The sequence below is a fragment of the Nematolebias whitei genome, chromosome 17, assembly GCF_014905685.2.
Source record: "Nematolebias whitei isolate Nwh7 chromosome 17, NemWhi1, whole genome shotgun sequence".
Classification (NCBI taxonomy): Eukaryota; Metazoa; Chordata; class Actinopteri; order Cyprinodontiformes; family Rivulidae; genus Nematolebias; species Nematolebias whitei.
In genome coordinates this window covers 8730698-8756209 of record NC_056514.1, presented here as the reverse complement: position 1 = coordinate 8756209, position 25512 = coordinate 8730698, and the positions used below count along the sequence as shown (strand labels likewise).

General features: G+C 45.0%; 1 protein-coding gene across 1 annotated transcript in view; it reads right to left on the bottom strand.

The window, feature by feature from the left end:
- The window catches only part of ryr2a (ryanodine receptor 2a (cardiac)), a 554599-nt gene that overhangs the window by 22159 nt on the left and 506928 nt on the right, over window positions 1-25512 (bottom strand). Inside the window, 4 exon segments of the mRNA XM_037691577.1 lie at window positions 4378-4534; window positions 21575-21709; window positions 23874-24020; window positions 24526-24586. Coding sequence (XP_037547505.1) covers window positions 4378-4534; window positions 21575-21709; window positions 23874-24020; window positions 24526-24586 — 500 coding nt within the window.

The window sequence follows — 25512 nt, the reverse complement described above, 5'->3', positions numbered from 1 at the left end:
CTTCAGTAAAACGTGCAGCAGTGAAACGGTTAATGGCGCGTGAAGTATGTGCAGAATCACATGACTTAGCAGTAGGACAAGGCGGGATGATATCAAACAAGACAGGCATGTGGTCTGAGAGAACATTGTCGCCGATTACCAAATTACAGAGACATCACTTGTTAAAATGAGATCCAGAGTGTGACCGTATTGTTGGGTGGGAGCATTTACATGTTGAGTTAAATTAAATGAGTCCAACAAATCAAGGAAGTCCTTCACTAACGGCTTCTCCTGACAACAGACGTGAATATTAAAGTCACCAACGATAATAAAGTGATCATATCTTGGTGTGATGTAAGCCAGAAAATCAGAGAATTCACTTATGAAGTCCTTGGAACGAGGGGGGCGATAAACAATCGCACACAGAACGGGCGGGGAATGTCCGAGTTCAAAAGCACTCAGCTCAAAACTGGAGCAGGGCATGAGGGTGGACAACTGTTTACAAGAAAAGTTTGATTTAAATACAGTTAACATTCCACCACCCCGCCGACCTGATGGCCGCGGGGCATTAAAACACAGACAGTCCGGAGGTAAAAGTTCCACCAAGGCGCTTGAATCACCCAAAGGCAACCAGGATTCAGTGAGAAAAAGAAAATCTAGTCCCTCGTCTTTAAAAAAGTCATTTAGAATAAAAGTCTTGTTGGCAACAGACCTTGTGTTGATGAGGCACGTTCTGATCAGGTCCGACACAGAACCAGCCATGGTGGGGGTGGTGTGCGCCAACGGTTACAGATTTTTAAAAACAGCGCCTCCAGGACGGTCCAAGCGCCGGGCCGGTAGACAACACCCATATTTTCCCTGGTCCGGGCACCTAGGAAGCTGGCTGTGGAAACGTTGACCACGCAGAGCTTTGAGTTTTACCAGCCGGCCGGCACGTTTTCCCCGGCGTCTGGATCGATATCTCCGAGAAGGCAGGCTTGGGGCCCAGCGTAAACAAGCAGGCACGTCTGCCAGAAGGGGTGGAAGGGGGGGGGGGGGGTCCCGAGTCACGATCAAAATGGTCCGAATCAGCGACAGCAAAAACAGACAATCGAAGATCGAGGAGCTGTTGTCGGCCAAACACAAGCAGCGAGTTGATATCCCAGACAAAAAACGAAAAAAGCAGAAATAATCCAAACAGTATCGTCAGAGGTAGATTGTAGGCCATGTACACGGGCGCCATCTTACCAGAAGTTTTTTTTTTTTTTTGCAGTCAGTCAGTCAAGATCAGGAGTTTGTCGCCAACACTAATTTTCAGGACCAGTGGGTTAGAAATTTGTCTAACAGGACATTGAAACAACCTGAAAAAGATGTGCTGACAAAAGGACTAAATTTTGTCATCTCCCCACAAGAAATAACTTTTGTGGAACTAATCACGGCCACTGAATCCACGATTAGGAACAACAACTTGATGGAAGGAGAGGCAGAACAACTCAGAATGAAAATATCAGCAACCGTCTCCAGTGCCAAACCGCCTCCTTCAAACCTCACACCACAGGAAAGGAATGCTGTAACATCACTCAGCCAGGACCAAAACATCACAATTTTACCAGCTGATAAAGGAAGATGCACAGTAGTCCTCAACACTTCTGATTACCGGGAAAAAATAACCACACTACTGAGCGATAGCAACACCTATGAGACCCTGAAGAGGGACCCAACCAGTGCCTACAAAAAGAAAGTCACAGATTACCTGCAAAAACTTGAAAAGGAGAAAACAATCAATTGATTGTTGTATTATAGATTGTACCCAGGGGAAGCCACTCCCTGTCTTTATGGACTTCCAAAAATACATAAAGAAGGAACACCACTCAGACCCATCGTCAGCAGTATGAACTCAGTGACATATAATATTGCTAAACATCTGGCTGGTATTTTAGCTCCTCTTGTTAGAAACACACCTCATCACATAAAGAACTCCACTGATTTTGCTAACAAAGTTCAACACTTGAAATTAACCCCAGGAGAAACCCTTGTATCGTATGATGTGACTTCTCTTTTCACATGCATACCCATCTCTGAAGCAGTAGAAACTGTCAGAAAACAACTTTTACAAGACAAGGACTTAATCAACAGGACCAACTTCACCCCAGACCAGATCTGCACCCTGTTGGATCTCTGCCTCTCCACCACTTATTTCAAGTTCAATGACAGTTTTTACAGACAGAAGCACGGCTGTGCCATGGGATCTCCAGTGTCACCCATTGTTGCCAATCTCTACATGGAGGAAGTGGAACAGAGAGCCCTAAACTCCTATGAGGGAACAACGCCAAGCCATTGGTTCTGTTATGTGGATGACACTTGGGTCAAAATCCAAGCTAAGGAAATAGAAGCGTTCACCAGACACATTAATTCGGTCGATAACAACATCAAGTTCACCAGAGAGGATGCAAATGACAACAAACTGCCTTTTTTGGACTGTTTGGTTCAGATGGAGAGAGAGGACAGCCTCAACATTGAAGTTTACAGAAAACCAACCCACACAGACCAGTATCTTCTGTTTGACTCCCACCAACCACTGGAACACAAACTCTCTGTCATCAGAACTTTACAACATCGGGCCGAATGCATCCCCACGAAGACAGAAGGTAAGGAAAAGGAACAGAAACACATTCAAGAAGCTCTTCAAACATGTGGATATCCTAACTGGGCTTTTGTCAAGTCAGTGAGAAAATCTACAAAACACACCAATAAACTGAAAAAGGAGAACAGCAGACGTAAAAACATTGTCATCCCTTATGTTGCTGGAGTATCAGAGAAATTCAGAAGGATCTTCAACAAACACAAGATCCCAGTACATTTCAAACCCAGCAGGACTCTCAGACAGAGGCTGGTCCACCCTAAAGACAAAACACCCATACACAAACAGAGTGGCGTAGTGTATGCGGTCCAGTGCAGCGAGGACTGTCCAGACCTCTACATTGGAGAAACTAAACAGCCTCTTCACAGACGCATGGCTCAACACAGGAGAGCCAGCTCCACAGGAAAAGACTCAGCTGTTCACCTCCACCTCACAGATAAGGGACACTCTTTTGAGGACCAAAATGTGCACATTTTGGACCGAGAACACAGATGGTTTGAGAGGGGGGTGAAGGAAGCAATTTATGTAAAAAGAGAAAAGCTGTCTCTTAACAGAGGAGGAGGCCTCAGATTTCCACTTTCAAAAACCTATAATGCAACTTTAAAACAGATTCCCAGCCGATTTTCACACCTGATGGAAACAGAGGGGCCTCGTCTGTGAATTAGAGGAACAAAAGACTCTTACTGTTAAGTTTGTTTAGGTGTGAATTGCCAATCTACATATGTGTGTGTGTGTCTTATCTCACTCAGCCTTATAACCTGAATCTCTCACTCTCTGCTCTTTGAATTGAGAAAGCTCCTCGGATGAGGAGCGAAACGTCTTCTGTTACAAATAAAGTCCAGTTGTTTTTGTATTGAACGTTTTTTGAATTCATCATGTGCTGGATGACTGAGAATCTTCACCATCGGTGTATGGAGAAGGAATAGTGGAAAGGAATACAATGGGAAAATAGAGATGGATGTTATTCCAAGTGGATTTTGAAGGAAAGGGGAATCAAAGTTATGAAGTGGTAGAAATTGTTGTGGCACCATGGTAGAAAGGAACCTATGCACCTATTTTGTTTTAATAATTGCATGCTGGTTGACCAAACTGGCTAAAAAAGTTGTTTTTTGTGTGTGTTGCTATTGCTTGGCACAGTGTAATTTGGTGTTGTGAAGGCTGCATGATGCCATGTCATTTTTTGTTGTGAGTAGGTCTATAAGAATTAACTGATGGTGGTTATCAAAATGGCACCTGCTCATGGGTAAAGTTAATATTTTTATTTTTAAACATTCAGTTCAGTGTCACCATTGCTTAGCACAATGGTATAATGTGTTACAAATAAAACTAAATAAAAAATAAACAAAATAAAAGTGAATGCACCCCTAAAGTCATTGTTTGTGATAAATTGTCACATTAATTTCATTATCTTAGCCATAGGAGTGAGTTTAAAAACAGGACGATATATGGACCAGTTGAACGAGGAATCTGTCTCTAAAATAGTTATTGAATCAAGTGTTTACATACAGTATGTAGGTAAATGTAGATGTTTAGAAACCCATTAAAATACAACAAAATGCAGGAAATGGCATTTACTTTATTCAAAATTTTCTGGGGGAGGACACCCAAGCCCACCACCACTGTGTCCTCCCACAACATTACAAAGGTTTCTGCTGCCCCTGCTAGGCTGCGTTCAGGCCCAGGCCTCTCATGCCAAATAGATGCGTGATCTCAATGGAATTTGCCTGGTTAAAAAAAGATAATCAATAAAGAGATAAATAAATGTATGTGGAACTTACCCTGGATGATGGCCAGAAGGATTACAATGACAAAGAAGAAGAATGTGATGTCAAAGATGATGCGGTAGATTTCGTACTCGTCACCTGCAGGGTCCTCTATCTGATCGCCAATCCCTCCACCTGCTCGTACACCAACATACATGTGGAACATGTAGCACTGGAGGAAAGAGTGAAAAAAATACAAAACTCAGCAAGACAGAGGAAACGGCCTGGACAATTAGAGTCTTATACTTCCAGATAATAATAATAATAATAATAATAATGTCATCACAATGTCAGCACTGTATGTTTCCATACAATGGCGAAATTAGTCTCTGCATTTAACCCATCCACCACCAGGTGGTGCAGTGGGCAGCTATTGAAAGCGCCCGGGGGACATTTTGGGAATTAGACGTGCTGCCCAGAGACGCCACGTGATGTGCAGTGACTGGGGATCGAACCTGGGACTCTCGGGTCCCAAGCCGGCTGCCCTGCCTCTACACCATCTCGGCCCCATATGAAGGGTAAATGGACTGCACTGCACTTATATAGCGCTTTTCTATCAATCAAGACACTCAAAGCGCTTTACAACACAATCTGTGTCCTCATTTACCCATTCATACACCGATGGGACACACATCGGAGGCATTTAGGGGTTCAGTGTCTTGCCCAGGGACACTTCAGCATGTGACTGCTGGTAGAATCGAACCCCCAACTCTTGTATTGGAGGACGACTGCTCTAACCACTCAGCCACAGCTGCCCAAAAGGGTCAGTGGTTTGATCCTGAGTTCCACAAACTTACTGGTTTATGAGTGTATAAATAATTTATCTAGGATCAAATTATAGAGCTGTAAAACCTGAAAAGCACTTTGCCAACCCTAGATAAGGTTATGTTATAACAGCAGATCATTCAGCAATGATAGTTATATCACACAAGAGGCATGGTGGTTATATTCGTGAGAATGCGGATTTGAATCCGGGATGCATAAAGAAGGGTGTTTGATGTTAAATATTTGCTAAATCTGTGAAAGTTTGCTCACTGTGACAACCCCAGCTAAAGGAAGGAGTGGAGACAATCAGATCACACAGATGAGATACACCCACCTTTTATAGTTACTAATATGCTGCTCAAAGTCTGTATGTGATGTATTGTGTTCAAGCAATATTCCTGTTTATTTCCACTTCCTTAACATCCAATCTAGTTTTATTTGTCATTTGTCTATATTTGTTACAATGACTATGGGCATCTCTGTGGTTGACATGGATCCATACAAAAGTTTAAACAGTGTTCTGTTTCAGCAGCTCTGCAGTCATTCTGACACATTCCGTCACAAAGTAAAATACAAATAAAACTCATTTATCCAAAAAAGTTCAATCTGGTCCTCTGGACATTCAAAAAAAAAAAAAAAAAAACAAAGCAAAAAAATATAGAAACGTTTCGTCTCTCATCCAAGAGACTTCCTCAGTCTGAGGTGCTGTTTTCAGCTCAGTCTCTTAAATAGCACCTTCTCAGAGTGGATAAACCAGTTTGCTGCTGACATCCAAAACCAGCTGCTCACATGCTCAAGAAGGACCATCAGCCTAACAATGGATCATTACCACACTGATGGCTGTTTACTGTTCACAGAGGGCTGAGTGATACTAGCAATCACAGCATTGTAAGAGGGGACAGTTGAACCCGGAGGCCTCCACCCCTGTTTAATAATGGACGATTTCTTTTCACAAAGATGGCCTCCTTTACTCCTCTCTCAAACCATCGTTCCTCTCTGTCCAGGATGTGAACATCTTCATCCCTGAAAGAGTGACCGCTGGCCTGGAGATAAGTGTAGACTGCAGAATCCTGGCCTGATGATGTTGATCTTCTGTGCTGGGCCATCCTTTTGGCCAGTGGCAGTTTTGTTTCCCCGATGTAAGACTGATCACAGCCCTCCTGACACTGAACAGCATACACAATATTACTCTGTTTGTGCCGGGGGACTGGATCTTTGGGATGAACCAGTCTTTGCCGTAATGTATTTTGGGGTTTCTGGCCCAGCACAGAAGATCAACATCATCAGGCCAGGATTCTGCAGTCTACACTTATCTCCAGGCCAGCGGTCACTCTTTCAGGGATGAAGATGTTCACATCCTGGACAGAGAGGAACGATGGTTTGAGAGAGGAGTAAAGGAGGCCATCTTTGTGAAAAGAAATCGTCCATCATTAAACAGGGGTGGAGGCCTCCGGGTTCAACTGTCCCCCTCTTACAATGCTGTGATTGCTAGTATCACTCAGCCCTCTGTGAATAGTAAACAGTCATCAGTGTGCTAATGATCCATTGTCAGGCTGATGGTCCTTCTTGAGCATGTGATCAACTGGTTTTGGTTATCAGCAGCAAACTGGTTGATCCACTCTGAGAAGGTGCTATTTAAGAGACTGGGCTGAAAACAGCACCTCAGACTGAGGAAGTCTCTTGGATGAGAGACGAAACGTTTCAATATTTTTTTTTTTTTTTTTTGAATGTCCAGAGGACCAGATTGAACTTTTTTGGATTTTTCTACCTGGATTATTGAGCATGCATCAGGATAAAACTCATTTATATATATTTTTGTATATAAAAGTCAATTAAAAAAATCAAGTGTAAAGCAGGGGTTCCCAACCAGCGGGATGGGGACCAGCACTTGGATCATTTTGTACTGAGCTGCATAAAAAGAATACAAAGTTTTATTTAAATTTTCTTTTCTATTTCCATTAGTCCTCATGGTACCTGTCATTGCACCACAGCCGCCCCAGTTCCACAGCCCTCCTAAGTTCCTGGAAAAAATTTGAAAAAAGGAGTTGTGCATGGAACGAGAGCCATGGAACGTCACCTCTCTGGCCGGGAAGGAGCCTGAGCTTGTACGTGGGGTTGAAAGGTAACAACTAGATACAGTTGGGCTCACCTCAATGCACAGCATGAGCTACAGAACCAATCTCCTTGAGCAGAGCTGAATCTTATTCCACTCTTGATTTGGGGAGAGGCGCCAAGCTGGTGTGGGCCTACCTTAAGCCCCCTGTAGTGCCTGTGTGTTGATGTTCTCCAGTAGATGACAGGGTAGCTTCCTTGAGCCTTTGGATGGGGGGATTGGCTCTGATGGTTGTTTGCGCCCCCGCTCCAAATGGCAGTTCAGAGTACCCAGCCTTCTTGGAGTTATGCTTCTGGAAGATGCTCCAGCTGGGGACTTCTTTATTCTTTTTTTTTTTTTCCCTTGTCCTGTCCGGCATTGAAGCACTTAGAATTATTGTCTGAGTGTCAAAGTGAAGCCCAACAGACTTACGATTACAAGCAGAGCATTATGGCTGGCCTTAATGCTCCACTTGATATATAAATTAAATTTTATTAGAATTTACTTTGGGTTTGTTCCAGATGTAATGGACACGAGGACGAAAAACAAAGAAGATAACAAAGCAGAAACGTGATAGAAGGGTTAAAATGTAAAGAAGGAGATAGGAATAGAGGAGAGAGAGAGGGATAAAGAGAACACAAATCAACATCATTGAAGTCTGCCTCTAGACCTGTGGAAAGAAAAAAAAAAGACGAAACAGAGAAACCACAACAACAAACAACATATATAATGATACTTATAACATCATTAGAAAGTATTTTATACAGTACATGGTAATACAAGATATATTTAGCGGCCACCACAACCCAACTGAGTGTGTATCTGATAAACATCTGAATCTAAACACCTGTGTGAGCATGCTTATAACTATAAGGGTTCTCCATAAAAATGTTCAATAGTGGATGTGGGGACCCATAAACCCGTCCCCACAGGACACGAAGGTAACACAAGGAAGACCGGAACCACAGACACACAGCGGCCCCCAAGCCCGGAACTCCAGGAGTCCCCCAACAGAGACACCTGCACCGCCCAGAGAGAGAAGCAAAGGGAAGCCCCGGGCAATCCCCAGCAACCACAATGCAGAAACCCCAGGAAGCTGTAGCGACGAGTTCACAGGCCCCACCGGCAACCCGCCCCTCCAGAGTGGATCCGGCCATGGACACCAACCTCCGAGTCCCAAGATCATACCAACCCCCAACAGAGGCCCGACAGAGCCAGGGCACCCAGGCCCCCACAGGCAGCCACCAGGGCGGGCCCGCTCAAGCCCCACCACCCAGCCCCAGCTGCTGAGAGCCGCCAATGAACCGGCGGCAGGGAAGCCCACCACCGGAGGGGAGCACGACACACCAAATGGGGGGCCAACATTGATACAAGAGACTTTGGGTGCATTCACACCTAATAGTCAGGTAAACTCTGTTCGGTTCGGGACCAATATTCATGACATTTTGTTTACATTTGAGCTGGTGCGTTTGCATTCACACTGCACTGTGCAGTCGAGCCAAACTGTTGAGCCAACCTGTTGAACCAACCTATTACCCCGCTCGCCTGTGGGGGCGCTGTATCAAGAACTACTGAAAGAAACAACACAAAAACCTCTGAAGACACTTCTTCTTCTTCTGGAAATAAAAACAAAAACGGAGTGGCATCAAGTTTTAGCAGTTTTAGGAGTTATATTTAGTCATTTTTCAAAAATGGACTCAGCATGAGCAGAAGATGAGGCAGAAGACCATGGAGAATATTGTTTTTCACACAAGGCAGCTGACGGCTCCATAAAAGGTAAGAGAAATGCGTGTTTGTTTGCCCTGCGCTGTACTCCACTTCTTGCTTGTAGAGCGGGGCTCGGTCTGTTTACATTCACACTGTACTCAAACCGCGCTGGAGTTCTATTCTACCGGACCGAGACCTAGGTTTTAGCCCGGGCCAGAGTTCGCCTTTTTGTTCCGTGACAGAGTTCGATGGCGCGTTCACACCTCCCCAAACGAACCGGACTTTCTAGGAAAACGAGCTAGAGTTAGATTAAAGCGGATTAAACAGGGCTGGTGTGAATGCACCCTTAGTGCTTGTGTGTTGATGTTCTCCAGTAGATGACAGGGTAGCTTCCTTGAGCCTTTGGATGGGGGGATTGGCTCTGATGGTTGTTTGCGCCTCCGCTCCAAATGGCAGTTCAGCGTACCCAGCCTTCTTGGAGTTATGCTTCTGGAAGATGCTCCAGCTAGGGACTTCTTTATTCTGCTGGGGAAGTTCAATGCCTATGTGGGTAACAATAGTGTGACCTGAAGGCGCGTGATTGGGAGGAACTGCCTCTCTGATTTGAACCCGAGCTGTGTTCTGTTGTTGGACTTCTGTGCTAATCATGGTTATTCCATTACAAACACCATGTTTGAACATAAGGGTGTCTATAAGTGCACATCACACCAGGAGACCTTAGGCTGCAGATTGATGATTGACTTTGTAGTCATGTCATCCGATCTGCGGCCGTATGTTATGGACATTCAGGTGAAGAGAGGAGCTGAGCTGTCAAATGAGTACCACCTGGTGGTGAGTTGGATAAGATGGCAGGGAAAGACGCCGGACAGAACCAGAACGACTCAAATGTATAGTGAGGGTTTGCTAGGAATTCCTGGCAGAAGAACTTGTCAGAAAGCTACAAAGTCCATGCTCAATAATCCAGGTATACAATCCAACATTTTTCAGTCAGGTCATCTGGACAGTTTATTTATATTTTTTGTGCTGAAACGTTTCGCCTTCGGTCCGGAAGGCTTCGTCAGTCAAGGAAACACATAACAGCTTACTCCAAAGTGGAACAAACCAGTTCTGCTTGTGATAAGATGGTCTCTTTGGTACGCCTGCTCCTCCATTGCCAGCCCTCTTCCTTGTTGACAGTCTTGTCAAACTTGTTGAAAACAACAAAGTCCATGCTCAATAATACAGGTATAAAATCCAACATTTTTCAGTCAGGTCTCTTCAGTCTGGTTTGTTCCACTTTGAAGTAAGCTGTTGGGGGAAGAATCAGTTTTGTTGTGCGTTTCCTTGACTGATGAAGCCTTCCGGACTGAAGGCGAAACGTTTCAGCCAAAAAAAAAAGAAACTGTCTAGATGACCTGACTGTTCCATGACACCATGGTTGAGGCAGCTGCCTTGCGCTGCGGCTGCAAGCCTGTCAGTGCCTTTCAAGGTGGTCATCCTCGAACTCAGTAGTGGACACCCCGGGTTAGGGAAGCTTAAGCAGGAAAGCTGAAAAAGGAGTCCTATAGGGGCTGGTTGGCTGGTCAGATTCTGAGACAGCTGAGGAGTATTGGCATGCAAAGCGGGCTGCAGTTGGCTAGCTTTTACTGAGGAAAAAGCCTGAATGTGGTAGGAGTTCAGTGAAGCCATGGCTATAGACTCAATTAGCTCAGAGGAGATTTGGGCAAACCATCAGGTGGTTGAGGCAGGGAATACATCACTTTACCAAAACTGTGTTTATTTAAAGCTAAGTCTGAGGACTTTGAGGTTGGTCTGTCTATAACTGGGGCTGAGGTCACCGATGTAGTTAAAAAGCTCCAAGGTGGCAGGGCTGCAAGGCTCCAGGGGTGGATGAAATCCTCTCAGAGTTCCTCAAGGCTTTGGATGTTACAGGGCTGTCTGGGTTGACAAGCCTTTGCAACGTTGCGTGGCCATCCAAGTCAGTACTACTAGATTGGTAGACTTGGGTGGTGGTTCTCCTCTTCAAAATGGGGGTGGGGACTAGAGGATGTGTTCCAATTATAGGGGCAACACTCTACTTAACCTCCCCAGTAAGGTGTTATTAGGGGTACTACAGAAGTGAGTATGATCTAAGGTCAAACCTCAGATTCAGGAGCAACAATATAAGCTTCATCCTGGCTGCGGAACATTGTACCAGCTCTCTCTGACTCAGATCCTGGAGGTGTCATGGGAGATTGTCCATACAGTCTACGTGTTTTGTGGACATGGAGAAGGCATTCAACCATGTTTCTCAAGGTACATTTTAGGGGGTGCTCTGCGAGTATGGAATTGGGGGCCCATTGCTATGGGCCATTTGGTCCTTATGTGCGAGAGTTTTATTCATTGCCGGCTGTAAGTCAGACCCATTCAGAGTGGGAGTTGGACTCGCCCAGGGCTGCCCTTTTCTCACCAATTATGCTCATAATTTTCATTGACAATTATTTTTGGTGCAGCCAGGGGTTGGTGAGCTTAGGATTCTATCTCTGCTATTTGCAAATGATGTTGTCCTGTTGGCATCATCGTCTGGTGATATTCAGTTCTCACTGGAGCGGTTATCAGTCGAATGTGAAGTAGCTGGGATGAGGATCAGTACTTCCAAATTTGAGGCCATGGTTGATAAAGGGCATATTGCCATCTCCAAGTTGAGAGTGAGGTAGTGTTGCAGTACTTGAGACTGGTCTTGATCTTGATACCTGTCTCAAGACCACTTTTTGATGGTCTTGGTCTTGTCTCGGACTCGACCGCATTTGGTCTCGATCATGTCTAGGTCTCGGACATTGAGGACTCTGAATTTTATTTCAGGACCAGTCAAGACCACAACTGTGGAAATATCACTAAGTTGCCAGAATATTGTCCAGTTTATTTGTTAACATCTTTGTTTTTATTGGATGCAAAACGTACTGATTCAAATCCAAGTGATAACGTGACTCATTGATAAATACATGTTTTTGTTACAGCTGTCACGCTCACCCCCTTTCACTTGCACATGGTTCTGTACCAACAAAACAATACAGACAACAGAACATAATGTCGCAACCAGAAGTGAAAGTAAGCCAGTACGGATAATATGTGAAAAGATTGAGCTTCGTCTTGACTTGGTCTCACCCTCCCTCGTACTTGGTCTCAGACTCCAAAAGTCGTGGTCTTGTCTCGGTCTCGGTACACTCTGGTCTTGGTCTTGACTTGGTCTCGGGTTAGGGGGTCTTGACTACAACACTAGAGTGAGGTTCTGCCTCATGTGAAGCAGTTCAAGTATCTTGGGATTTTGTTCATGACCGAGGAAATAATAGAGCTAGAGATTGACAAATGTATCAGTGGAGCATCAGCAGTAATGAGGACTCTGTGCCAGGCCATTGTGGTGAAGAGAGAGCTGAGCAGTAAGAAGAAGCTTGTCGTAATTGAAGGTTTTTAAAGGCAGAATGCAGATGCAGGCAGGACTCGGGAGAATCGGTGGTTAAAAAAGAAAGCACTTTTAATAACACAAAAACAAACGGCTGTCGAGGCAGCAAAACTTACATTACTGAGACACGTAGAGAATCACAAGGAGGCACTCAGGAAAAACAGGGACTCAGGAGGATTACCAGAAGAATACATGACGATGCCCAGATGAGGAATAACACCAAGACACAGACTTGTGTACAAACACTGACGATGACTAAACACAAAACACCTGTCAGGCTCACAGGTGTGGGAAATGGGAAATCACACGAGAGGAAACAGGACAGAGACACACCACTAGGGGCAATATCACCACATTACCTCCTCCTTAAAGGACGTCTCCAGACGTCCCCAAAAACCCTGTCCCCAAAAACTTGGGTGGGAGGAGGGGAAAAAAAACAGGACAGAGGGCACAAGGGAACACAACAGGGAAACCAAGCACACAACACATAAAAGACACAAAAAGTTCAGGTGGGTGGCTAGGAGGTCACCCACCATGTCAAAGCCGGTCAGGCGGGCGGCCTAGAGGCTGTCCACCACGTCGAAGCCAGTCAGGCGGGCGGCCTGAAGGCTGTCCAACAGACTTGAGACCTTCTGTGGCAGGCTCTGGATCTTCTGCAGCAGGTTCAGGTCCGGTCATGGAACCCTCTGCAGACCGGGGACCTTCAGGCTGAGGCGTGAAAACCTCAGGGACTGCAGAAGGAGAATCAGAGACTCGAGCTGCATCAGGAAATGGGTTCAGAGCTGCTGCTAGGGAGTCAGGGACAGGAACCAGAGCTGCAGCAGGTGGTGGTGGCGGTGAAGTCAGCACTGCAGCAGGAGAACCAGGGACCAGAAACGGGGCTACAGCAGTAGGTGATAGAGCCAGGGCTGCAGCAGGCTTGAGGCCCACTGGAGGCTTGGGGCAATACAAGGTGTCAGGACCCACCATTATAGAGATCCCAATAGATGGGGTGTGAGAACCAGTCCCCACAGAGGCACAGGAAGTTGGTGCATTGGGACCAGCCCCCAGTGAAGCATAGGAAGGAGGTGGGGCATCAGGTCCTACCCCCACTGAAACACTGGAGAATTGGGCTTTGGGACCAGCCCCACCGAAGCATAGGAAGGAGGTGGGGCGTCGGGTCCTACCCCCACTGAAGCACTGAAGGAAGGGTTAGCGGGACCAACCCCCACCAAAGCATAGGAAGGAGGTGGGGCGTCAGGTCCTACCCCCACTGAAGCACTGGAGTATTCAGCTTTGGGACCAGCCCCCACCGAAGCATAGGAAGGAGGTGGGGCATCGGGTCATACCCCCACTGAAGCACTGGAGGAAGGGGTATTGGGACCAGCCCCCACCGAAGCATAGGAAGGAGGTGGGGCGTCGGGTCTTACCCCCACTGAAGCACTGGAGGAAGGGGTATGGGGACCAGCCCCCACCGAAACAAAGGAAGGAGGTTTGTGTGGGTTCTGCTGTGGCACAGTATAGCTGGAGAGAGAATGGTGTTTAAACTGTTCTTTGAAAGTCCTTATGTAATGAGTAATTGATGGAACTCTGGGATCTGCGTTATTGCAGGCTGAGGCAGTAATAATTTTTCAGCTAGGGAATAAATAGTGCTCTGACAGTTTGGGTTGAGTTTAGCGGATGAAAGCAGATTTTGAAAAGCGTTATTTAAAGCAATACATTCAGGAGATGACTTATCTGAGAAGGAGGACTGGTCCTGAAGGGATTCAACAGAAGACTCGGGAAGAAGCTGAATGGGCTTTCTTTCCGGTTAGCCCCCCTTCGTCTGCTCCACTGACGAGCGGGGGATTGACTGCTCCTCCCTCTTTGAAATTCTCCCCGGTGCTTTATGCTGCGCAGCGGGAGAGCAGGCTGAAGGTTGGAGCTGGAGATTGGTGGTTCCGACCCATCTTTGCAGCTTATTCCTCCTGCGGTGGGGGTGTGAGCTGAGGATAGGAGCGCACCAGAGTTCATCCTCCAGCTCAGCGTCGTCCTCCAAAGACCGCAGCAGGTGCGGCGAGCAGGGTGGCAGGGTGGAGGAAGAAGTTGGTTTAAAAGCCAGGCGGCTCCCCCGAAGCTGAGACCTCATTTCCTCTTCCTCCGCTAGAAGAGATGATGGCAGGATCTCAACCTCCGGGCTGCGGTGACCTTGTCTCTGGATGGGTTCGGTACGGAACCCGCCCCATCGGATGACAGGCTCCTCCATCCGCGCCTGCTCCCACCGGGTCGTCCGAGCTGCTTCTTGGGCCTGGTATTCGGCCCAAGTCATCCGCCTGCTGGGTTCTCATTGTGGTCTGGGCATACTGTCGTAATTGAAGGTTTTTAAAGGCAGAACCCAAGGATGCAGGCAGGACTCGGGAGACTCGGTGGTTAAATAAGAAAGCACTTTTAATAACACAAAAAACAAACGGCTGTCGAGGCAGCAAAACTTACATTACTGAGACACGTAGAGAATCACAAGGAGGCACTCAGGAAACAACAGGGACTCAGGAGGATTACCAGAAGAATACATGACGATGCCCAGACGAGGAATAACAACAAGACACAGACTTATATACAAACACTGACGATGACTAAACACAAAACACCTGTCAGGCTCACAGGTGTGGGAAAAGGGAAATCACAAGAGAAGAAACAGGACAGAGACACACCACTAGGGGCAATATCACCACAAAGCTCTCTGTTTACCAGTCGGTCTACAGTCCTACAATCATCTACGGTCACAAACCCTGCGTAGTGACCAAAATAATGAGATCTAGGATACAGGAAGTTGAAATGAGTTTTCTCTGCAGGGTAGCTGGACTTTCCCTTAGAGATAGGGTGAGAAGTTTAGTTATCAGGGACAGATTCAGAGTAAAGTCACTGCTCCTCCACATCGAGAGGAGCCAGTTGAAGTGGTCTGGGCATCTGGTAAGGATGCCCCCTGGGTACCTCCCTAGGTAGGTCCTCCATGTATTTCTGACTGGGAGGGCCGTGGGGAAACCCAGGACAAGCTGGACAGACTATGTCTCTCGGCTTGTCTGGGAAAACCTTGTAGTCTTTCAAGAAGAGCTAGAAGAGGTGACTGGGGAAAGAGGTAGCTGGGCCTTCCTGCTTAAGCTGCTGCCCCCACGTCCCAACTTCAGAACAAGTGGTAGACAATGGATGGATGGATGGATGGATGGATGGACGGATGAAGGTGTTGAGCAACATGTTGGCACTCAAAATATGTGTTAGGGATTAATCTAAGCTTGTCTGACATCAATTTATATTGTATGTCTATATACGTAAAACTGATTGTTAGCCATTTGTGAGTATTTATTTAGCTGTGGCAGCCATCTTGAATCAAGTTTACTCTAAAAGTTAATTAGTTGTAGATGTTCATCCAATGATTACATTTTGCAAGTTTCATTAAATTTTATCTGGTGGTTCATGAAATATCATGGTCCCAGACAGACAAACAAACATACACAGACAGGAGCAAAAACCTGATCACTCTAGCTTTCAGTGGTTTTCAGTGATGAGAGAAAGACGAGGGCTGAGGGTGAAGTCATTTCCATAGCTGACCGCTTTTACCAATCCATCCCTTCATCTTTGTAGAGTCTGTCATCTTCCTGCTTCACACACAAGACTTATGTGCCCCCATTGAGCCTTATTAGGAAATGGAGCATGGTCTGAGTGACTGACTACAGGGGATTAATGTGTGTCCAAAAACTTCTGGGTGACAGAAGACTCCATTCCAGCTAAGAAACACGTAAAGACAAAGTCCTTATATAGTCCCATTTTGAAGAAATACCTCTTCACCTCAGTTACCCCATTGTAATAAATTCTGTTTTAAAATAAAGCTTTCATTAAGACAAATGTCACAGGTTAATAGCATAAAACATTTTAATATAATATGCACAGTTGTTTCTGAAAATATACATATGTTTTAAAAAGAATTTGAAAAAAGGGTTCAGCATGAACTTGCATGTGAAGCCTGTCCAGACTAGAAGCTCTGACCCACAAGACTTTGTCCTTAAATGGACCTGCTGAAGTCTCTTTGAAAACATCCTGAACAAGAAATTAAGTCAGGCATGACTTTACTAATTATTAGCTTCAAGTCACTTCACAGAATCAAAACTACACATTGGGCTTCTATTTTCCACTACTCACATGGAGAACAGAGTTGGTAGAACAAGGAAGGAACAGAAATAAAATCAAGAACCAAACACAACAGGTATAAGTCAATAAATTAAGGATTAAACACAGGTGTAACATGAAGGAACTGAATAAACTGAAGATACACAATTTCCTAAATAAAAAAAAAATCAGGGCTAAAATATGTAAAAACATTAATAGAAAACGTATAAACCGAAAGATTGGTAAAACAAGAACACAGAATATTACATAGGTGGAAGTAAAAAAAAAAAAGAAGCTATTATTTTCCAAAAAATAATTGTAAAAAGTTAAATAAACAAAAATAAACATACATGCATGAATAAATAAGGAATATTAAACATTATGTTTAAAAACATAAACCCTTTAAGCCAGTTCTTCTCAAATAGTGGAGCGCAATGTTTTAGTTTTATTGATAAGTTTGTCAAAGCACAATTTACAGAAGTAATGTTTAATAAATGTTAGGACTCTATTCTTTGCTAACAAAATAAATTCACCTCCTCAGTTAAGCTGCTGTGTTGTGATGATCTGGACGTTTGTCACCCACAGCACGCAGGTAACAAAGAGTAAACTCAAAGAGAGAGGGTTACCTGTCCCCTCTTTCCTCTTTCATGTTGACAGTTTTTTTTTTGTTTGTTTTATCGATGAGTGTGTTCATTGATCCTGACTTCCTCATTTTGATTTGAAAAAAATCAGCATAAATTGTTTTATTAATTTTTGTTTTGTAGGTCAAAGTGCTTTTTATAACACTCCTGAGTTAAAATGTTGCTGATCAATTTTAATTTATTATTTATTGATTATATTTTATTTTATTTTTCAGTATCAAATGGTCCAAAAATCTTTACAGTTTAAAAAAGGATTGCTTTTTTTTGTTTCAGGCAAATTGATGCACTGTAAGTTGTTTCTGTTACAGACTTGAAAACAATGTTAAAGTTATTCTTCCTTGTAAATTGATTTATATTCTTTTTTTTCCTTTAATGTTAATAAGGACACAATGTTAGGCAGAGGTGTACTTATAACAGTTTTATAGACATACTATTTACAGTCGCAGCTGAGATTTGGGGGTGGGGGGGCAAAATGTTTACTTCTTTCTGGGGGGGCATAACAGAAAATAATTGAGAAGCACTGATTTAAGCCATTCTCCAGTTTAAAATGCCATTCTCTGATCTGAGATCATATACATACTGTATATACACACTATATATATATATATATACAGTTTTGGGTCGCAGGGGTCACTGGTGCCCATTTCCAGTCATCACTGTGTGAGAGGCGGGGTACACCCTGGACAGGTCTCCAGTCCATCACAGGGACACACAGAGATAAATGAGACTAACAACTATTCACGCTCTCACTCACACCTAGGAACAATTTAGAGTCACCAATCAGCCTGACATGCATGTTTTTGGTCAGTGGGAGGAAACTGGAGTAGCTGGAGAAAACCCACGCATGCACGGAGAGAACATGCAAACTACACCCATGTAATGTAGAATTATTTTACAATAGTATGTCAATAGATGAGAAACACAAATTGACCTAGTGTTCCCTTGCCCGGACGTGGGTCACCGGGGCCCCACTCTGGAGCCAGGCCTGGAGGTGGGGCACGCGGGCGAGCGCCTGGTGGCCGGGCTTTTACCCATGGAGCTCGGCCGGGCACAGCCCGAAGAGGAGACGTGGGTCCCCCTTACCATGGGCTCACCACCTGTGGGAGGGGCCAAAGGGGTCGGGTGCAATGTGGGATGGGTGGTGGCCGAGGGCGGGGACCCTGGCGGTCTGATCCTCGGCTACAGAAGCTGGCTATTGGGACGTGGAATGTCACCTCACTGGTGGGGAAGGAGCCTGAGCTGGTGTGTGAGGCTGAGAGGTTCTGGCTAGAAATAGTCGGACTCACCTCTATACATGGCTCGGGCTCTGGAACCAGTTTCCTTGAGAGGGGCTGGACACTCTTCCACTCTGAAGTTGCCCCTGGTGAGAGGCGCCGAGCAGGCGTGGGCGTATTTATTGCCCCCCAACTTGGTGCCTGTGTATTGGGGTTCACCCCGGTGAATGAGAGGGTGGCCTCCCTCCGCCTACGTGTGGGGGGACGGGTTCTGACTGTCGTTTGTGCTTATGCACCAAACGGCAGTTCAGATTATCCACCCTTTCTGGAGTCCTTGGAGGGGGTACTGGAAAGTGCACCTTCTGGGGACTCCCTTGTTCTGCTGGGGGACTTCAATGCTCATGTGGGCAATGACAGTGAGACCTGGAGGGGTGTGGTTGGGAGGAACGGCCCCCCTGATGTGAACCAGAGTGGTGTTCTGTTGTTGGACTTTTGTGCTCGTCATGGATTGTCAATAACGAAAACCTTGTTCAAGCATAAGGGTGTCCATATGTGCTCTTGGCACCAGGACACCCTAGGCCGCTGTTCGATGATCGACTTTGTCATCGTCTCATCTGATCTGCGGCCACATGTCTTAGACACTCGGGTGAATAGAGGGGCGGAGCTGTCAACTGATCACTACCTGGTGGTGAGTTGGCTCCGATGGTGGGGGAGGATGCCGGTCAGACCTGGCAGACCCAAACGTATTGTGAGGGTTTGCTGGGAACGTCTGGCAGAGTCTCCTGTGAGACGGAGTTTCAACTCCCACCTCCGGGAGAACTTTGAACATGTTCCGAGGGAGGTGGGGGACATTGAGTCTGAGTGGACCATGTTTCGTGCCTCTATTGTCGAGGCGGCTTACCAGAGCTGCGGCCGCAAGGTTGTCAGTGCCTGTCGTGGCAGCAACCCTCGAACCCGATGGTGGACACCGTCGGTGAGGGATGCTGTCAGGCTGAAGAAGGAGTCCCATCGGGCCTTTTTGGCCTGTGGGACCCCGGAAGCAGCTGATGGGTACCGGCAGCCCAAGCGACATGCGGCTCGGGTGGTTGCTGAGGCAAAAACTCGGGCATGGGAGGAGTTCGGAGAGGCCATGGAGAACGACGTCCGCACGGCTTCGAGACGATTCTGGTCTACCATCCGGCGTCTCAGGGGGGGAAAGCGGTACGCCACCAACACTGTTTATAGTGGGAGTGGTGTGCTGCTGACCTCAACTCGGGATGTTGTGGGTTGGTGGGCGGAATACTTTGAAGACCTCCTCAATCCCACCGGCACATCTTCCACTGAGGAAGCGGAGCCTGGGGACTCTGGGTCGGGCCCTCCAATCTCTGGTGCTGAGGTCACCGAGGTGGTTGAAAAGCTCCTCGGTGGCAGGGCCCCAGGGGCGGATGAGATCCGCCCAGAGTTCCTTAAGGCTCTGGATGTTGTAGGGTTGTGTTGGCTTACGCGACTCTGTAATATTGCGTGGACATCGGGGGAAGTTCCCCTGGATTGGCAGACTGGGGTGGTGGTCCCCCTATTCAAAAAGGGGGACCGTAGAGTGTGTTCTAACTACAGGGGAATCACGCTCTTAAGCCTCCCTGGTAAGGTCTATTCGGGGGTTCTGTAGAGGAGGGTCCGTCGGATAGTCGAACCTCGGATTCAGGAGGAACAGTGCGGTTTTCATCCTGGCCGTGGAACACTGGACCAGCTCTACACTCTCAGCAGGGTCCTGGAGGGTGCGTGGGAGTTTGCCCAACCAGTCTACATGTGCTTTGTGGACTTGGAGAAGGCGTTCGACCGCGTCCCTCGGGGGGCCCTGTGGGGGGTACTCTGGGAGTATGGGGTACCGGACCCTTTGATAAGGCTGTTAGGTCCCTGTATGACCGGTGTCAGAGCCTGGTCCGCATCGCCGGCAGTAAGTCGGGCTTGTTCCCGGTGAGAGTTGGACTCCGCCAAGGTTGCCCTTTGTCACCGATTCTGTTCATAACTTTTATGGACAGAATTTCTAGGCGCAGCCAAGGTGTTGAGGGGATCCGTTTTGGTGGCCTTAGGATTGTTTTTCTGCTTTTTGCAGATGATGTGGTCTTATTGGCTTCATCAGATCGTGATCTACAACTTTCGCTGGAGCGGTTCGCAGCCGAATGCGATGCGGCCGGGATGAAGATCAGTTCCTCCAAATCCGAGGCCATGGTCTTGAGCCGGAAAAGGGTAGAGTGCCCTCTCCGGGTCAGGGAGGAGGTCCTACCCCAAGTGGAGGAGTTCAAGTATCTTGGGGTCTTGTTCACGAATGAGGGAAAAATGGAACGTGAGATCGATAGGCAGATAGGTGCAGCGTCTGCAGTGAAGCGGGCACTGTACAGGTCTGTCGTGGTGAAGAGAGAGCTGAGTCAAAAGGCGAAGCTCTCAATTTACCGATCGATTTACGTTCCCACCCTCATCTATGGTCACGAGCTTTGGGTTGTGACCGAAAGAATGAGATCTCGGATACAAGGGGCCGAAATGAGTTTTCTCCGCAGGGTGTCTGGGCTCTCCCTTAGAGACAGGGTGAGAAGCTCGATCATCCGGGAGGGACTCGGAGTAGAGCCGCTGCTTCTCCACGTCGAGAGGAGCCAGTTGAGGTGGCTCGGGCATCTGTTTAGGATGCCTTCTGTACGCCTCCCTGGTGAGGTGTTCCGGACACGTCCCACCGGAAGGAGGCCCAGAGGAAGACCCAGGACACGCTGGAGGGACTATGTTTCTCGGCTGGCCTGGGAACGCCTCGGGATTCCCCCGGAAGGGCTGGCCCAAGTGGCTGGGGAGAGGGAAGTCTGGGTCTCCCTACTTAGGCTGCTACCCCCGCGACCCGACCCCGGATAAGCGGAAGAAAATGGATGGATGGATGTCACTTTGAATAAAAACTTGTTTTTTTGAAGCTTGAAAAACAAAAAAATATTAGACCCTCGTTTGGCTATCATTAACCTAGCACAAAGATCTGTACCTTTTTCTTCATTCTCCGTGGTCTAGGGCTGATGTCACAGCTGTCGAGGTACTAACTGATGACCAAGCATAACTTCAAAGTTGACAGTCTTATCCCTTTAAAAACATCTCTAGCACCAGCCCTGAACAAGCTTGAAACTTCTTCAGTGTATTTAACCTGTACGCCTTGTTAAACAGCACTACATCAATATACGGGAGAGGGAAGTTTCTGATAAAACAATAAAAATGTCACCGAGCATTTTGGACAAGAATTCTTACTCACTGTCAACATGTCATCACATTTCATGTCTGGAAGTTGTCCATCTTCACTCTTGTTGTAGAACTTCCTGAAGAAATTGAAGGCAACTACTGTGTAGAGGTACACCACCACTGCTAACAGGCCCACAGTCAACACCAGCTAAAAGACAGGGGTCAAGAGGGAAGCTGCTGCGATTATCCACATTTAGGAGTAGAACAACAGCCTTTGTTCATCTGGGTTCACTGCTCAACAAAAATTCAAACTCTAATGTGTTCAGCTATTGGTAAACTCATGCAGTGGTTTTATTATGGTCACTTAAACAATGTTTATTTCATTCAAATATTTTCAGTCAATATTTATATGGTAAATGGACTGTACTTGTATAGCACATTTCTATCTGATCAAGACACTCAAAGCTCTTTACATCACAGTCTGGTCCCTCATTTACCATTCACTCTACTAGATCTATACAAAGACTAATCAGTGTTTTATCACATTCATACACTGATGGGACACACATCGGAGGCAATGAGGGCTTCAGTGTCTTGCCCAGGGACACTTTGGCATGTGACTGCTGGTGGAATCGAACCCCCAACTCTTGCATTGAAGGATGACTGCTCTAACCACTCAGCCATAGCTGCCTGTTGTGTAAATGTCCTGTAAATGTTATGTACATGTTCTGGGAAAAAAATTAAGTCCTCAAATATAAATTTAATTTATATATTTAACTCACATAATATTTCATTTTAACATTAGAGGCATGAAAGGGTCAATTGAAAAACATTTTTCATCTATTTAAAACTTTAATGTTTCAGTAGATAATCCAAGCAAGTCGCAACTCCATGGATCTTTTACTTGTCTGCAAAAGCCTGATAATTATTATTTGATTCAAATCAGGTATGTTGGATGCTGTCTACCATGGTGCGCTAAGATTCGTAACTGGTTGTAACTAGGTGTGTTGTTATAAACAATAAATCAATTAATCGCATGATAAATGAAAATTATCAGCCTCATTTTCATTTATCAGCTTTATCGTTTCTTCAACTGAAGACACCGGATGACAAAAAGGCTAAACTCTGGTGCTCTTCCTTCACCCCCCCCCCCCCCCCCTCTCTTTAAAATTTATTTTAAACGTCCAAAATTGCGTTTTTTGATCGTTAAAAGCAGCTAAGCTACGAGCTAAGCTAATAGGAAGACAAAAAATCCTCCGTCTTGTCGAAGCTCCAAAATTCACAGTTGAAACCCGTGCCTTTGTCTAAAAAGTTGATTTTCTCTGCAAAAAGAAGCTGAGAACTTGTTTACTGATTTTTTATTAAAAGCTTTGTCTGACAAGTGTTATGCTAAAGAGCTCAAACCACACAGAGCATCTGCCATTTTGTGAACCAAAAAACCAGAACGAGAGACAGCCCATGTCACTTCAAGGGGCCTCCCTCCCAGTTTTCTTAAATAGACACACTGCTCTCTCCCTCACTATCCATCCTTCGCTTCAAACAGTCTTATACTGCCATCCAGTGGTCAAACAATGTACTACACACAAAAATTAACCAACATTTCTTCTTAAAATTGACAATTACTAATTATTGTCAAATTTCAAACAATATTATCGTTTATCACAATAATTCCTGAGACAATTTGTTATTTTGACAGGCCTAGTTGTAACTACCATACACATCAATACACTCTGTACTCATTGGTTAGTTGGTCATCATTAACTTCACACAGACTTTCTCACTGGTTCATTTTCATTTATAAATCCCTCCTTGGTCTGCTGCCTTATATCTCCTCCCACATGTCACGTTATCAGTGCAGTTACAGCGTGCGCTCTCAGGACACCACTAGCTACAGTGTTCCCTCTGTGCAGACCGAACTCGGCAAAAAGGCCTTTTCTTACTCTGCTTAAGTAACCTGGAACACCTTTCAAAAAGATCTGAAGCTGTCCACCTTGATTTCTTTAAGGGATTTTAAACATTTGATAAGGTCATTAGAAAAACCCAAGCAAACATGTTCTTGCTTTTAGTATTTTACCATGTTTTATATGGCACCTTGATTGTAATGTTTTCATAACACTACTTTTATTTTAATTGCTTTTTATTATTTTATATTGTTGTCTGTACTCCACATTATCTGTCTAAAACAGGTCTCTCTTGATGAGTCCTTGTGACTCAATGAGATTACCTGTATAAATATAGGTTAAATAAAATAATAAAAAATTTTGTGCAAACACCTAAACTATGCAGGATAGTGGTTCTTGAGCAGCATGATTAGACACCCCACTCTAGTGCAATACCAACTCACACTTATTTAAACCAGTACATTTTTTTACCTGTTTGCCGTTGTGTGTAACTGAGGAGAGAATGGTCCGTAGTGTCTTGAAGCCCATGGCAATGTCCAGCAAATGGGCAGCAAAGAAGAAGTTGTTGTAGTGACCCAGGATTGACATGCTCATATACCAAGCCAGGTACAGGAAGGACTGCAACAACACAACAACGATATGGTTAGGCAAGGGAGGTAGTGCCGCAGTCACAACTTACAATAATTAATAGGTTGTTGAAACAGAAATCTAGTCCTGTCTTATCTGGATTTGATCAAATTGGAACCTGGTTTCAAAAATACAATTTATGGACTTTAACAACCGTTAATGTAATAACGGCCAATAACATAACACCTGCCAATCATGTAATAATTTAGGTCATTTAAGATTAATAAAACTAAAACTAATAACTTGTGAATAAAGTAATAAATATTTTGAGCTAATAATTTAGGGCCAAATAAACACTTCAAACAAGACGAATGCTTACAGTAAACAAAACCATAAAACAATTGGGAAATTGTGTAAATGTGCTAATTTTTTAATAGATAAAAAAGTTGAAATAAAAATGAAAACCAAATGATGATTTTAAATCCTTTTCATGAAATTTAGTTCTGAAGCTCAGTATGAGTATGACTGCAGAATGGTTGGGTGTTCAAACACTTACATTGTCTGTAAAAACTACCCCAAGAGTCCAGATCTGGTACTTAACATCAACTGAGTTCAGCCTGTTAAGAAAAAAGAAAGATGGTGTTTGTATGGTAACCAATAAACAACTTTTAGGTTTGGATAAAACCATTTTACATGATCTAAACTAAACTAAACTAAACTAAACTAAACAATGATGATGTTTTAACTCAGTATTTATGAGATCATGTTTATGAGTTGTTTTCAACCAATTTGACATGACTGGCAACAACGAAGAGGGCCGGCAATGGAGGAGGGGGCGTACCAAAGAGACCATCTTATCACAAGCAAAACTGGTTTGTTCCACTTTGGAGTAAGTTGTTGGGGGAAGAATCAGTTTTGTTGTGTGTTTCCTTGACTGATGAAGCCTTCCAGATCGAAGGCGAAATGTTTCAGCACAAAAAAAAAAGAAAAAAGAAACTGTCCAGATGACTGAAAAATGTTGGATTTTATACCTGGATTATTGAGCATGGACTTTGTTGTTTATGAGATCAGTTTTTCACAACAGCTTGTATTTTTCTGTCAAATAACTTTTTTTTTCATTCCACCTTTATTTAACCAGGCATAAACACAAAGAACAAGAGTCTTATTTACAGCCTGGCAGCACCAACAGGTTCTTGTAGGGTCAAGAGAAGGGAAACAGTACAGTTAGATAAAACAATAAAATATAGAAGTCAATAACAAACAAGGAAATCACAAATTACATTAACAACAATTTTAAACCATTAGTGAAAAGGCCAGACTTCAGGGGTATCTGAGGCAGGCTTGGAACACAAGAGTCAGGGTGGCTTCTGGGTAATACCAGATGGCTAGGCCTCAGACCGACGAAGCCTCTTGGATGAGGGGCGAAACGTTTCTTTTTAACAAAAAAACGAAGTCCAGATGACATGATTCAACCTTTTTTGTTGTTATATACCTGGATGACTGAGAAAACAAACTTTGTACATTAACAACAGTTAATTATTGC